The sequence below is a fragment of the Ammodytes marinus genome (genome assembly GCF_949987685.1).
Source record: "Ammodytes marinus genome assembly, chromosome: 6".
NCBI lineage: Eukaryota > Metazoa > Chordata > Actinopteri > Uranoscopiformes > Ammodytidae > Ammodytes > Ammodytes marinus.
In genome coordinates, this window is record NC_137235.1 from 11,674,940 (window position 1) to 11,691,199 (window position 16,260).

A 16,260-nucleotide genomic window follows, 5' to 3' on the forward strand; every position below is an offset into this window, starting at 1 on the left:
GGAAAAGCAATCACAGACCATTAGAACCAGGGAGAGCTCAAAGGATAGATGCTTATCTGCACAGAGATTATTGTTCTCCCACGGTTTTCTCATGTATCCTAACTGCCTTCCAGCCATTTTATAAACAGATGCAGTGTTCACAAGTATGACGGAAACTGCCTGCAACTGGTCATCTAGCCAGGCCCGAATGATTCACGAGCAAATGAGTTGTTGACAGGTGCACACTAACTCAACTCTCCTCCTCTGTCATTACTCAAACCACGCTATACTGTATATGCAAGACTGAGGACGAGCTACAATGTTTTAGCAAGTAGTCAGGCATTAAGTCAAAAAATGCAAAAACATATTCATGTAAACAAGTTAGCTGTAGGTCAGAGACCATGTTACAGGATATTCAAGTCTGTACAGATAGGACCCAAGGGATCCTATCTAATTAACATTACAACTTTTTTCCTGTCATACAGGGCAACTTACAAAATGTAGAAAATACAAGTCAAATAGAGAAATGGCACATCAAAAAATGTCAAAAATGTTCCCGTTTGAATTACATTTTTTGAGCCCACTCCCCTTGATGTCTGTGTACCGCCCTGCTACAGCCAATAACAGTTTAGGAATCAGAGAAATGTATTTTTCAGTTTTTCCAGCAGGTTGACTCTGCCTTGACATCTCCTAGTGCTCAGTGAGGGGAAAACATGCTGTGGCTGCATCATCGGGGGAGACTGAGAATCCATTAGCCCTTGTGTCCTTTAATGCTTAAAAAGTCTACCACCACTGCTACTGGAAGTGCACCCTGATCTCCTCGCTCTCCCCCCGTGATACTACAGAACTGCCCAGGATTTTATCAAGCAGGTCAATCACACAGACTAGAATGTAAACACACAGCTGTGGCACCGGGGCCCTCTGTTTGGGTTCTGCAGCATCCGACAGCTAAAGGACATGCTGGTTGAAATAGCAAACATAAGGAGAGCCGGTCAAAGATCCCAGTTTAGATTATGAAAAGTGACTTCAACAATTTGAAACTTATCATTTGGATTGTATGTTTGTTTTGAGATATTACTAATTCTAGTTATTGGTACACTGGTCAAAATATATAAGGAATATAATCTACATTTGAACGAGCTGAAGTTCACTTATATATGAGGAATTCTTCAGTATTCAGTTTTCACGACAGTTCATAGTATCTGTAAACAGAGAAAGTACCAGCTCTTGTGCTACAGAGTGAGCGTGTTGCATATCTCCATCTTAAGTGTGCACACCAGAGCTACTCAGCCCCCCCAGAAGTGTCCAGTAACCTAAAGGTGTTATCTGTTGGCTCACGTTACGCATTTTGCTGTCAAGGAGGAAATGCATTCCTTATGAGTGGAGAGCGTCTCCAGACGTGTTTACCACAGAAATGTCCCAGACAGAGTAGTCTGTCAGACCCCAAGAAATATGGTGTCACTGGATGTCGAGGTAGAAGACGACGACAGTCTGCAAAGGACCTACGTGGAAGATAAACTATTTGCATGGTTCTAAAAAGGGCCACTTCAAAGAACATGTAAGATTAAGATGTACTAAAAGAGGCAATTATTATGTATTTTAAATTCGCTGGACAAACTCAAAAGTATTTTGATGGTTCATTTGTACTATTTTTGAACCAATGTATCTCTATTTCAATGTAACAATAAATTCAGACGGTGTTACAATTGTAATTGCCAAAGTACAGGTCAATAAAACAAGATAAACTTTCAAAAGGGTAAGAAAGAAGGAAACATACATACATATATCCTCTAGTTAGAGATATTTATTTGAACAGCAAACCTTTCAGACACATAAGCATATCTAGGTTTACATGGAATGACGCAGCATTCGTTGGGGTTGCACAATCCATATCCAAGCAATCTAAATATTTTTGTTCGCATAGGCAGGCACAGGGGCACACACAGGTTTTGTGTAAGTGTTCTGCCATTAAAATACAAACAGGAAGGTGTGGTGGATCATTATCCTCTCAGCTTGATCCTGCAGCTCTGATCGTATCATGATTGAATGGATCGTATCACAAGTAGTCATGCATGTACCAGCGTTGGGCTGTCAGAGATACAATGACAATATTTTCTTGTCTCTGCAGCTGCTCTGAACATTTGAGTGTGTGTCGTTAAAATGAGTGCATAGGCTGGTGTGGGAGCTTCAAGGAAAACTGGAGAGCTTAAAAACTAAAGCAAACTGACATTAAAAGTACACCTGTTAACACTAAGTCCTGTGGCAGCAAAACGTTTTTTTTGTCACTGCTGAATAAAACATTGAACATACACGTTGACTAAGCACCAACTGCTCCAGGTGTGTGAATGTGCCATGAACGAATGAAAGGCCCGCTAATGCACCCGTGACTGTTAAACTGCCTGGTGTGAGAGAGCACACTGCATTTCTTTTATGAGACTGGAGGAGTGCAATCTGATGTTCCCTTAAGTGCCGTGAACTGCATATATGGGCTCTACAGGAGTAAAACCGACTAACTAAGAAAAAGAGTGCTCCTTACTACCTAATAAACACACCACCAGGAGCTCAATAACAAAGGTGAAATAAAATGTCTGCGAATCTGACGAATGCATACAGGGGTTAAAGCTAATAACAGCATTAAAAAAAGACATAACGAAACGCTTAAACCAGTTTCATTATTAAAATTTCTTTAGATTACCTTAATCTTTAAGTGAAATAAATATCAAAACTATGTGGCAGTAATAGACATGCATGCTGTATCTACCTCAATTAAGCTTTATGATGGTTATAATCAGTGAACTCTTTACCCAATGGGGCCACAGTTTATATGGCTGCACCATTACAACAGATTTAAATTGTTATAGATGTTTTTTTGCATATGAAACATTTGGCACATAGCTAATTAAAACTCCATTACACGCAGCTAATTACACACTTGCTACAGTCGGTGCAAGCGAAACTGTCCCATTAACGTAGAGCACATTTGAAACCTTTTCTTTGAATATATTCAAAACAACACAGAATTGACTAATTAATTAATTAATGTGTACACTCACTACTCACAAAAGTGAAAACAGGAAAGAAGAACAGACAACGGTCGCACAAAAAGTAAAAAAATAAATAAAATACAAACCCACAAATAACAACAGCTTTCCATTAAATAAGGTTATGTCCTCAGTGCTGGATTTGTTTTGTGTGACATTAATTTCTATATATAATTTATCACAGTTCCATAAAGATAAAGGCACCTTCAACAATTGTTTTGTTTTTATGTGACAGGATTCTGGCAGTGACCGACATTTTCATGAATCCCCACAATATCTAGCTGGCAGGGCTTTAGTTTTACCTTGGCATGGACTGCTGCGGGCGACTCGCAATGTCTCTTCTCCATAATTTGAAATTTTCAAATGGCTTGTTGACACTTAAAGGCGTATGCACTGGTGCGGAAAAGCTTGCATTTGACCATATGTTTCTCATTATGGAAATCTATGGACCAGTGCATGAGGAAACGAACTTTGGCACATCCTTGCAGAGTGTTGACAGTAATTAATTACAGGAGAGAAATCTGAATTTATTGTCCCTTTTCTGGCAGTGTAAATATGCTGGGGAACAATGGTGAAAGCTGCAACACCACGTAACCAAACTGCAATTCTACTGTGAGGTATTTAGAAAGGTTTGAGGCTATACAGCGAGCAGTAACTAAATATAATCTTGTCGAGGCTCCAATTGTTGAAAAGTTTTCTTTCACAGTAGCAGTCACCAAATGTTTCAGTGTGTTTGTATAAGACTGTGATGACATGAAAAATGAAAGGTAATGAAGACAAACACAAAAGGAAAAAAAAACATTGCACTGTGCATCCTTCAACAGGTTTGGAATGCCTGTCAAAACATGACCAGACGTAGCTGTAGACCAGAGGTTTGGATAATGATGGATCTCCCATGTCAGCAGTGTTTTGTTTTAAACAGGGCAAACAACCACACTGAGGCATCAATTTTGCTCTTCCAAATACACCCACTCACTGACTTTTTCTGTTACAAATGTACAGATCATCACATCCGCCCATTGCTTAAAAATATCACTTTTAACTTTAGAAACTTAGATTGGCACATATTGATAAAAAAAAAATTCTCAAAAAAAACACAGGTTTTACACTAAGACTTATAAAGTCTCATAACTTTTTTCCATTTCTCAGAATTACTATAAAAATATATAGTTATTTACAGGAAAATCTGTGAATGGCATGTAAAGCAAATCCAGCTGTGAGGAGACAACCTTATTTCAGGACATAATTTGGACATCAGGACAAGACGTGCAAAATTAAGATGAATGTTAAGCCAACGTTATGTGTTGTAACATGCCAAAGTGTTTAAAAGGGTAGATTGTGACTGTGAGGCTTTTGACGTTGTGTAGGTTCACTGCACTTGTCAAAATAGCTGACAACAAGCATAACATTGACCCTCTCCAACCCTCACATTGAGCATGGCAACATAACGTTTTTTTTCATCAAATAGTATGTGTTGTGAAGAATGTTAATGCTTCTGAAATATAAATCAGTGAAACCGAGATAGTTAGACTAACATTGTAATACCGGCACATAGTAGACGGAGCAATCGCTATCCTTTTGGCTAACATTCAGTGCGTAGGATAAATGTTGGCTTGCAATTTGTCTCCCGAGTGCTGTTCGCTCCACTGTTTGTAGTGGACGTGGCAACCCACACTGTCTACACTCCTCTGCTCGAAAACTTTGGAAGTTTGGAATCGATCTATCTTGCCAGAGAAGTTGTATTTGCCATGGGCAGAGGAACATTTTTGGCTGTTTTGGGAGTTTCCAAATGGCTGAGGTGCACTGATCCTGACATAAACATTCACAGCTCAGCACAGGTAACAAGCAAAGGACCTGAGGCTACACAGCCTCACACTCGGTACACTTTGTCCACGAGGAAAACTTTTGAGATGGATTTCACATTTTAATATAGAAACCTGGGATATAAAAAAAAGTAAAGTTGTTATAGACCTTGGATTTCTCAGTACTTCCCTCAACTTATCCTTTACTATAATGCACCACTGGAAACCGAACTGACCAACTAGGAAATGGAAGCACTCATTCACTCATCATGATCTAAGAACCCTGGAGAGAAAATCATTGAATTGTGTCGAATGTCAACACTATTGATGTATTATTGAGGCTACATTAAGCTACTGTAAAATCTAGTGAGATGCATGGCGCACACTCCACCAAAACTTTTACTTGTGTAAAAATACCAAGGAATATGATTATTGTAAATTGGATAATGATAAAGACATCCCATTGGTTCTTGGGAATTTCAAATGGGAATTTGTAATTTTTTATTCATTGTTAATTTAATAGATATATCGTTAGTAAAAGTTAAGTTAAGTTGATAATTGCATTCTTGACTATTGTTGGGGTGTCTGTTTCATGTCGGGTTTGAACCAGATCTTTGGTATGATGCATAAACCTGGAGGTATGAACAACTCAAGTCATTTATACTTTAAACATCGCCAATGCAATGCAATTATTGACTTGGGATTTTGTTGCATGACTGTATGTTGAAAATTGTTATACACACCATAATAGCCATTCTCAATATCTTATTAAAGAGCACAAAAAGAAGTTGTTATGGTCTACCAATTTTCTTCAGCACTTTGCCTTTAAAAATACTTTATGTTCCTGAAAATAAAGCATACAGAATATATTAAATTCAGCTGTTCCATCCTGGTATGTCTCCTGAAAACCTTCCACCACAATTACCCTTTCAAACTAAGCAGTTTGTTTTTATTCAGTGCACTCTCCTTCCCCTTCATAGCGTGCTCTCTGTACTCTGCCAGAGCTGTCAGAGTCAGGGAAGGGGTGGCACACCACTGGCATCTGTGGAGGGCCATGTCACTGTCTCTTGGCCTGCCACCTTTGTAAAAGTCTTCCAGTCAGTGTGGCTTTTAGCTCCAGCGTTGCAGTGCTAACTCAAGGATAAATAATGGCTGGCTGGGTTCCAGCCGGCTGGTGTCCCAGCTCCTCCTGGTTTTGTTAAGAGACACACTGGGTTGTTAAAGCCAGGGCCCCTCTAAGAGGAACATAAAGGAATCCTCCCTTTAACTCTGTGCATTTTGTTTAAATTATCACTGGTGACTCCTGGTGTTTAAAAATGAAAACTTCTACAACAAATACTCTTTTTTGAGAGATGTTTCTACCCATTCTCCCCATAGTGTTCTCTGCAATATAAATGTATTTCACAGTGAAAGAAAGTATATACTTTCTCAACATGTGTTTATGCTCCCTTATATCTGCAAATGCACAAATACATATTTTTATTCAGGAAAGTGGGACAAGAATCAAGTGAATTCAGAGTGGCCACATACACTATACACTTCAACACTTCATACAAGCTATTCTTGCAGTTCCCGCAGAATTAACCCTCCCTCTTACTACTTCTTCTAGAATATAAACTCAAATTAGTAAATTAATAGTATTACATTATGAAGTATGGAAAAAAGTATATGTTTTTACCAGTTGTGTCACATTTTAACAGCACATATTTACAATTGTGTATGTAAAAGCCATTGCGAAAAGTCAAAGCTACAGAGGCCTTTGCCACTAACACATACACGCACAACTCACAAATCACCCTCAGCCATATTAGCAAACATCCTGCGAGTGTAAAAAACATGAGAGAAAACTCCTCTATACAGCAATACTTGGAACACAGAAAACTGAGGCATGCATCCCAAAATCCACATGCAAACTTTTGTTGAGCCAAATTACATGTGGGCAATGGAGAAGGGCCCTTCCACAACAGTAACACATCTCACAAAACACAGTGACATCAAATACGACACCCTCTACTATTACTTTGTTTACCAGATACAGAACATAACAATAGGCCTTGAAACTCTGAGCATATGCCGACAGAATTCCAGTGAGATCCCTTTGCCAAGGAACAGGAAGAACAAATACAAAAGTGATAGTGAATACGTAGTGATGGAAATTGCAAAATGCTTTAAATCTGTTGTTAGGAGTTTGCACCAATAATAATTAAAAAAGGATCACAACAGGACCAATAAAATAACACACAAAAGAGAGTGCTTTTTACTCAGACCTGTTCTGTGAAGTATTTCCTATAATTAAGAACAGTCTGAACATTTATGACACAACATGCCAAGCCACAAATTGTGCAAATGAAAGTGACATATGTACTGAGCATCTTTCCAACTGAAGTATGGTGTTACTGCATTTAGAATCTGAGATTCTAAATGGAGAAACTACATTTGTTCAAGACCGCAGTGGAACATATAATTCATCTAATTTGGATTCACCTAGTATTTATTTTCCACTGCACCCTCTGTATTACACAGGATTAGAACAAGTGCAGATCTGCATCTGTTCACCAACATTGGCATCTCTCCATTGACTTCCTTTGCCTTAATGCCGCCTCCAAACAACGCTTCACATTGTATAATGCAACTAAATGGCAGCAATTTTAAACTTTAATACCTGAAAACTGGTAGTTTTTGACAAACTAAGATGCATGACCACAGCCCAACCAAATCCTTGTTCATATTTGTACATATATACTGTATTTGGTTCAGTTTAGCTTTAAGAATGTGTATAATGGTAAAAGTGACTTGATTATTTTTTTTAATGTAAACGATTGTATTACTTATATTTTTTGGAAATCTTTCGGCAACTATAATAAAAAAAGTAAGATATATTTTGCACAGTTTACATATGGGTAAAAAAAGGAAAAGTAAAGTTGGTTTTCAATCAAACCTTTTCATAAACCATCATTACAAGTTACAGCTTGATAATGTATAGCAAATAGTGAAATAATACATTACATTAAATGCCAATGGATGCAAAACTCTCTATATAAACATACATTCCCAATTCATGGGAACATCATTCTTTCTATAACAAAGATACACTCATAACCTCTACACATACTGTATGCGAACACCTTTTATTGAGAGTATAACTTGCATATGATGCAGTTATAATGTTACAGATCAAAAATGCAATCAATGAGTTTCTGTTAATCATCTTTTATCAGTGATGCTAGAAGTGTGTTCATCATCCAGGCAAACCACATCCAAAACACTTCTCATGTTTGTATGCAGGCAAAAGTCAAAATGCATGAACAACTACAAAATAACAGAACATGTATTACATTGAATCTGTTCAAACCTGTTTAAGCCTTCAAATTCATCTCTAAATTCCAAACATACAAGACATAAAGAAAATGTTTTAACTGTGCTAAACAATAAAGGCCTGTGAAGAGGTTTTTCAGTATGCTCTTGACTGACAACACTAATCAGTAATTAATTATGAGCCTAGTTAAACAGCGTAAAGAACACTATGTAATCCAAAACTCACTGAAAGCTGGCTGAGGGTTAAGCAAATTGTCTCAACGCACCATACCTATGCCGCAATGCTTCACCAGAGATTATTGAACAAAACAAAACTAAGGAGACAAATGAATATTCATGATATGACATTTGCAGGGAGCTCGATGTGGAGGCAGCCAGTGGCTCTGCATTTTAATAGGCACAACTCAAACATCACTGCAAGCAGTGAAGCTCTGTGGTACCCCTCCAGGGAGACACTAGATGTGTTTGAACTTGAATTGTAGAAATAAAGTGCCAATTATCCTTCTAATTAGGAGTAAATAAGCAGGTTGCATTTTGTGCTTGGTCCTACGTTTACGGCATAGCTTTAAATCTCCAATTTAATCTCTAATGAGTTCAATTAATTGAGAATGAGAGTTGTGATTTAAGAGTCACCACCTGCTGTTTTGGGCCTGTGAGCTCAAGGGAATGAGGTTTTAACCGAATGCCAGCACAAAGTGCTCACAGATGTCCCCACTAATTTAGTTCAATTTTTAATTCACGTCAACGGTATGTGTTTGGATTAACATATGCACTCCAAAAAAACCTCTGATCTCTACTTTTAATAACAGGCAACTTACCTTTAATTACACATGCACCGACAACTCTGGGCACCAAACTCATAAGCACAAACCACTCCTTGAAGGCGAGCAGAAAATATCACAACGCTGCTGTACATGCTGATTTCAGCCTCTCTAACAATTAGGCTTTATCTCCACAACTTTGATCCAGATGAAAATGTCATGATATAAATAAGTCTGCTGGTCGTGGTGTGTCCCTGACTTTTCACCTGGCACCAGCAGGTCAAATATTTACTTATCCAGTGAAGTTCGGCATCTACTAGATTGGTTTCCACAACATTTTGTACAGACAGCCATGGTTCACAAGACATTTGTACAAACAGCCACGGTTTCCAGACATTAACATTTAATAACGTTGACCAACCAACTTGTCTTCCATCTTAATTGCCTTTGGCATTTGTCTGACAAAAGTATGAAAGGTGTCGGACAGGCACACTCCAACCTTTATCACTTGTTTTGAACTCAGAGCAAACCCAAAACAACACTAATGCATTTGCAGGAGAACACAGTGAACACAGAGAAAAGGGAGAGGGAATCAGTCAACATTATCTCTCAGCTTTAGCTGATGCGCTAATACGCAGGCCGCATGGATTATGTGGACTCTTATCTATGCCTTCTGAAATACTCCCACAATTTCTATATCCAAAAGTAGATCCCAAAAGCAGGACATATTTGAGTTGCAAAATAACATAACATTTTAAAAATGTATCTTCCAGGTTTAATTTATGTTAGAAACTTGTGTTTTGGCTTGTTTGTTTTTGCTATAAGCCTACATTAATTAGTTGTATATGTTGGTTTATTGAGAGGGCTTGTGCAGCACTGCAAGCTGTAAACAGAACATTGACACATTAACACCTTGTAAATGTGTTATGGTGGATGTCCAACAGTTGCTCACTAACATATCCAGCAGGGCAACATTAGAATTCACTCTAAAAATGGTGTTTTGGTCACCTAGACAACAATAGCAATATTTGCTCTCCTTTAAACCTTGTTTTGGGTCAAAGTCCTGAGGGATATATCTGGCTCTTAAGCTGCTAAACGCTCCACTACGTTTACCAGCAGAAAAGCCCCAAAAGATCCGAGGGGAAATGCAGACCTTTATCATTTTATCCATCGGTAATACAAAAGTATTGATTAGGGCTGCTTTTTAAGTCTGGGATTTTCAATTTGGGGTTTCTGAACAGCAGGCTGTCATATGAGAAGTGGAACATCTGCCTGAATACATTTTAATACAACAAAGCTATGTATATTGGTAGCCCTTTGATTATCTCATCTGATCTTAAGATCTAATCTTGTTGAAACAGCCTCAAACTACTATTATGAATGAATATAACCTGTAAAGAGAATTCATCAGACTGATAATAATCAGATAAAGCACTAGGTGAACTAATATCGGGCAGCAGAGAAAAGGGAATGACGACATGTTATGATCCTCTTAAAGAAACACATCTCAATTAGATTGAATTAAATCTTTGCAATATTCCTTTATTTAAAGGTTATAATAATTCTAGAAGTGCAGCAGGGATAAATAGTACTGTGTCCTAAGGGCACTCAATATCTCATCTAAGCAAATTATGATGTAATGAGACATCTAATAATATGGACATGAATCAACATTAAATAAGATTGAGATGATATGCCTGAGGCATAATCAAACCTATTACAGACAGCCAAAAGGATTTTACCAGCGGACGATATTGATACATCTCTATATCAGAGCTAATTTGACATCATTACGTGTGATGTGTCTATTATTAGTTTTTTGCTTTTAATAATTAATGGAAAGCACTTTCAATTGCCACGTTACTTAAAGGGTGATACGAGGAACGTTTAAATATTTCTGAAACAGTCAAATTTTTCCTCTGATGATCATAAATGACGTGTCACAGCATACGAGACCATCGGTGCAAAGAATGGTGTTTTTATATAGTTTTTCATAATGCCTTTGTCATGGGTAGCCTGGCATTCCCAGACCTGGCACTAGGCGCTGGCAAATTAAATTTGCTGCGTCTGTTGGTCTGGACACTCTCCATTGAAGCTATTTCACAAAGTCGAGAAATCCCGACTCACGTTTCAATTGGTTCCATCTAATATGGGCGGGCCAGAGCCCTTTGTATGGTGCTCTGGGGCGGACGTAACCGGATGACGACAGTGACGTGCATGCGACGTCGAAGCCGTGATAGTAAACATCAAAAGATGGCTGCGGATATGTTGTGTGAGTTTGAGACTGCTTTGGCCTCGACCCTTTACGATTTGGAAGACGGCACTCAAATCTTTCATTAGCAAGTAAGAGAAATGTTCTGTTTTGCCGACCGACCACGGCAAAAGTTTAATTTAACAGTTTAACAGCTGTTCGCTAAACGAACGGGACTTAATACGTCCCCTTGTGCATCGCTCTGATTGGTTGTAGTGCTATCCAACTGTGTGCAGTGGCATTTTAAATGCACGAGTAGGAGCCGCCCCTTGAGTTGGAAATTACTATTGATTGTGGCCAGACCCTCTATCGTTCAAGATATCAGGGTCTGGATTTCTAGGCTATGTCATGGGTACACTCACCCAGGATACAGCTGGTGTAGTAAAAGAACGCTTTTGTCCAAAGGGGGTGCAAGAATTAACACAAACTGAAAGTTCCTCCGAGCACCATGGCTGTAAAACATTTTCAAAAAATGTTAACTTTCCTTTTGTTTAAATCAAAGCCAAAGAAAGAGTTTTATGGACAGAAGATAAAAAGGAAGATAAAATAAACAGTATCCGCCTACACATGATCAAATATTTGAAAGGTCTTATCTGATTGTTATTCCATCTTTGATGCATCTTACAGACAGGTCTATCTATTACAAACCAATATGGTAAGCATCTGAGGAGTATCTGGAAGCTAAACATTACATGACACATGTTCAACTATTCATTAGACTTGTTCACAGTGCTGAAAACAAGCAAAGCACTGAAAACTGGGGCCCAAGACTTCTAGTGTGGCCAACATTTCTATTGGGAATTAGATTACAAAGAAGAAGTGTGGAGTTGTGTGAGTTTGTGCGATCTCAATCACATCTGCTGTAGTCGAAACAGGGGACAGACAAATAGCCAGTTTTCCCTCCAGCAGTTCAACCTGCTGTCATACTCTTGTAACCTTAGACAAAGACATGGGAACTCATCTCATCTCCTTGTACCAAAACAACCCTGGAGGACCTAATAGCAGCATGTCTAAAGCATGACAACTATGCGGTTTCCACACCAGCCCTGCCTTCCATTTGTTATGCTTGATTGTCTCGTTCAGCCCCCTCTTTCCCTGGCTTGTTTTCTCCTGATAACCCTTGTCTCTCTTCATGCTGTCTCGCCCCTATCTCAATCTCCCACTGTCACACAGTCCATCATTCTAGCCCCCTTTATTCGCTACCTCCCTTCCTACCGCTATTAAGTGAAGCACTGCAGACAAGACTTTGGCTGCTCTATACAATGGCCCCTGTATTCACATCGCTGTTTACCTGTCTGCAGACAGCCCTCACCACATTTAGCAAAGCAGCCCTCAACACAAAGAGGGCAAAAACCTAAACATCTCCCATTCACAGAGGTCTCTTTGTTTGTCTATACGTTGTGCATACCTGAGCGACAGTGTGTACGATGTGTTACCTCTGAATGCCCAAATCAGTTGGGTCATTAGACTGAAGTATATATATATATATATATATATAATATATTTACTATATGTGTGATTTGAAATAAAAGTGTGCAGTATGTAGACACTGATACATATTTTTAGTTGTGTCTCCATAGCAGCATAATTGATTTCAAACATAACAACTCTAACAATGTTAAAAAGCTGAAATTTAGCTGTAAGGGCGCTTTGAGTTCACATCTATATTGGGTGAGCCTTTTTTTAACCTTTGGCGGGGATGGATAAATGGGCTACAATGTGTACAGGGTTTATTGAATGTGGCTGTAAACACTCAAATATAAAGCTGAAAGTCAGCACTTTACCCTTTGAGTCATTGTTTCATTTTAAATCAGGTGCTGCGGAGTACAGAGGCGGAAACAACTGTATACACTTACAGGAAAGTGATCAGCCAGTACATTTGAATAAGACAGCTCTCAGAGACTTGTGTATGTGTCCTATTAGTTTTGCCAGTATGGAAATATTTATGCATAATGCATAATGGGAAAAATGCTGCAATTTCCCCTGTTCCACTGTACGTGTAGGCGTGTGTGTGCAGCCGTTGGTGTGTATACTGTGGGAGCAGATGGATGGGAAATGGGTTCAGGACAAATTGGCTGCCGTTCCTCTCTACGTCTCCTTAATTACACAGTACGGAAACGCAGGGGCTACCTACCTACCAACCTAACGCTGCAGAAAGAGATATCAACATAGTGCCGTTTATCATGCAGAGTGCCACCAAAAGTGGGACCGCTAGAAATGTAGTCTCTCACCGTGATTCTCACTCTCAGAATAGACACGCTGCCCACATCATGAAGAGCACTTCTGTTTAGATGTCAGCGGGGTTTCGGGTTATAGGCACTGATGATAAAGTTTTACCGTGGAAATACATAAATGGCCCACAGATGGCTGTAAAACATTTACAACTAGTACGGTGTGATCAAAAGAAGATAGTTTGTTTATTTCTTGTGTTGACTCATATCTAGCACACAGTACTTGGAACAGTGTTTGCTGTAGGTTAATGTGCAGTTTTTAAGACATCATACACTGCTCCACAACTACTACTACAAATACTAATTAAGTGCTAGTCCCAAGGCCCATGATCCCAAATGTATAGACAAACTAGCAAAGGAGTTTTAAAATGTGTGTGAGTGTCACTGTCCTATTCATACTGTCATACTGGATTGATGTGTGTGTGTAATGTTCAACAAAAAAATAAATGACACTTGATTTTTTTTTTGTGAATGTCATTAGCTGAATTACTTTTAATGTAAAAGAAATCCTAACATTGCTTTCGTTGATTATCTATGTTTAAACATTCCCTATGCTTTTGTGAACCATTTTGTAACCGAGGGTCCACAATGTGCAACAAAGGTATTTATTTCCTGCAATTCATTTGTACTTGCTTGGATTCAAAGTTATACTCCATTAAAAGGATCCTAAAGGGGGTAATGAAGTGTGAGCAAGGCCTGCAAAAACACAAGAGCCGAGAGACGCTGCACTTGTGGTACCGTATATATCTTGATAATGAAATACCTTTCCAGTCTCATCTCCCCCTTGTTCTTTGATTAGTGGAAGAATAAGCCACACAAGTGAAAACAAAGGGTTGCAAAAAGTGAATGTGTAACCCAATGACAAAGGGAAAAGAAACATCTTAATATTATCTAAATTGTGTATTTATCAACCCCTCCTCCTTTTTCTTGTAGCAATAACACTTGATATATTGCTGCTGCTCCAACACATCCTACCACATTTGTCACAGACATCTGACTAATAAGAAGAAAAACAATGCAGGGAAGAGAAAGGGAGACAAAGAAACAGAGATTTCTTCCCTCTGCTTCACTAGTACCACCTGGGGCAGCAATCAACAACCATTCCCCTGGCTATTAGATACTGCTCTCTCTGCAATCAGTATCCACCAGGGCATAAGCCCAAGTTAGATGTTGCACATTAGTAGTTTGAACCTACAGTGTGTGTGCATTTTTTTGTGAGTTTCTGCTGTGAGTCTGACTCTGTCACAGACCCATTTCACACTTTCAACCCATAACACACGGACGATAACACATCGAGATAAGCACTTTAAAATTCATTAGGGGGCCTCTTGGGGGAAACACGTCCAGCTGAGGCTGCTGAATACAAAGCTGCGATGTGTCAGACAGTGGCTTATATTTTTCTTTCAGGGGGAAGGCAGCGAGATGCTACTGAAAAATCACCAGGCCACAGTAGCACGGGAAGGTTTAATGTAAATATTTAAACACATTCCGCGCTCTGGCTCCATATACAGTATCAACAGTTTTTGTTTTTACTTAAATGGAGTGGAAAGAAAGGTGGGATAGGGGAGAGATTACGGGGGAGATAAAAAAAACTGAAGATAGGAAAATGTGAATATGAAGAGAGTAAATAACTATTAAGAAAATAAATCTTAGAAAGGCTAAACGGGCAAGACGAGAATACAAGGAAAGCAAAGAGGAGAAGAGCCTCGAGGCAGAGATCTGACTTTACCTTCAGTGGGGTTGATAGCTCCTGGTAAGCTGTCCCATGGGAGGGTCCAGGCAGGGCAAGGATGAGGAGCGAACACTGCCTCAATGCCATTTTCCTGCGTGAGGAACACAAACACACAGTTACATACTTTATGTTACCATGGAAACCCCTCCACATCCTTGAGGTGCTGTGGTCCAGATGGTGGTAATGAAGTGATTTAAAGGAGAACTTTTCTCGAGCAGACCCTTTGTTAAACTGATCTGAATCCGAACCTGAGGAAAAACCACGACTAGTGTATTTATTACTTCCCAGGGACAGAACAAATGGTTCACCAGTACAGTACATACATACCCCCACACACCCAAAAGAGAAATACTGAAGAAACATAGAAAAATGAAGGCGTACAGGGCAAACTGCTTTATTAGTTCTCTCTCTCTCTTTCTCTTTGATGATAAGAGGGAGAACAATTAGTATGTGCTTCAGCAGAGTCCATAACAAGTAGGGAATTGCTGTAGAGTAAATACTGTATGAAAGTGTAAGAAAAAATCTTGTTTTGGAAAATCTTTCCTCACAGCGGTTTGCCTTTACGTGAACAACCTCCTTAATTAAGTATGATAATAGGTCCTATAAGGCCACAAATAAATATGAAATCACCTTACCTAAAACTTAAAGGGGTGTGCGGTGCATGCAAAATATCATACACATAATTAAGGTGACAATATACCGCCATGGTACATTAATAACACAAATTTTTTTGGTTTCTTTGCAATGGTATTGCATCTCTATAGTAAATAATTCACTCTTATTATTTTCTGTATGCCTCATGTAATAACATATTGCCAAGGTCAAGTCACAGCAATGTATACAGTTTAATGAATAAATAAATAATTAACTTGAATATATGCTGACAATTCTGAGAGACGACAAAAATATTAACAATTGTATGATGTAATGCAACGCAATGCAATGCAATTCAACCAACCTGCGATTAACACTATGTTATTGATATTGAATGTCCTTTTTGCTGACACCAGTACTTTAATTATTCATGTGTGTGTGTGTGTGTGTGTGTGTGTGTGTGTGTGTGTGTGAGTGCGTGCATGCGTGTGTGTTAGTGTGTATTGGCGTGCGAGCATGTGTGTGTGTGTGTGTGTGTGTGTGTGTGTGTGTGC

General features: G+C 38.9%; 1 protein-coding gene across 1 annotated transcript in view; it reads right to left on the reverse strand.

Moving 5' to 3' along the window:
* The window catches only part of gstcd (glutathione S-transferase, C-terminal domain containing), a 44,458-nt gene that overhangs the window by 18,516 nt on the left and 9,682 nt on the right, over positions 1–16,260 (reverse strand). The window contains exon 5 of the mRNA XM_080029116.1: positions 15,110–15,203. Coding sequence (XP_079885242.1) covers positions 15,110–15,203 — 94 coding nt within the window. The remainder of the gene's footprint in view (positions 1–15,109; positions 15,204–16,260) is intronic.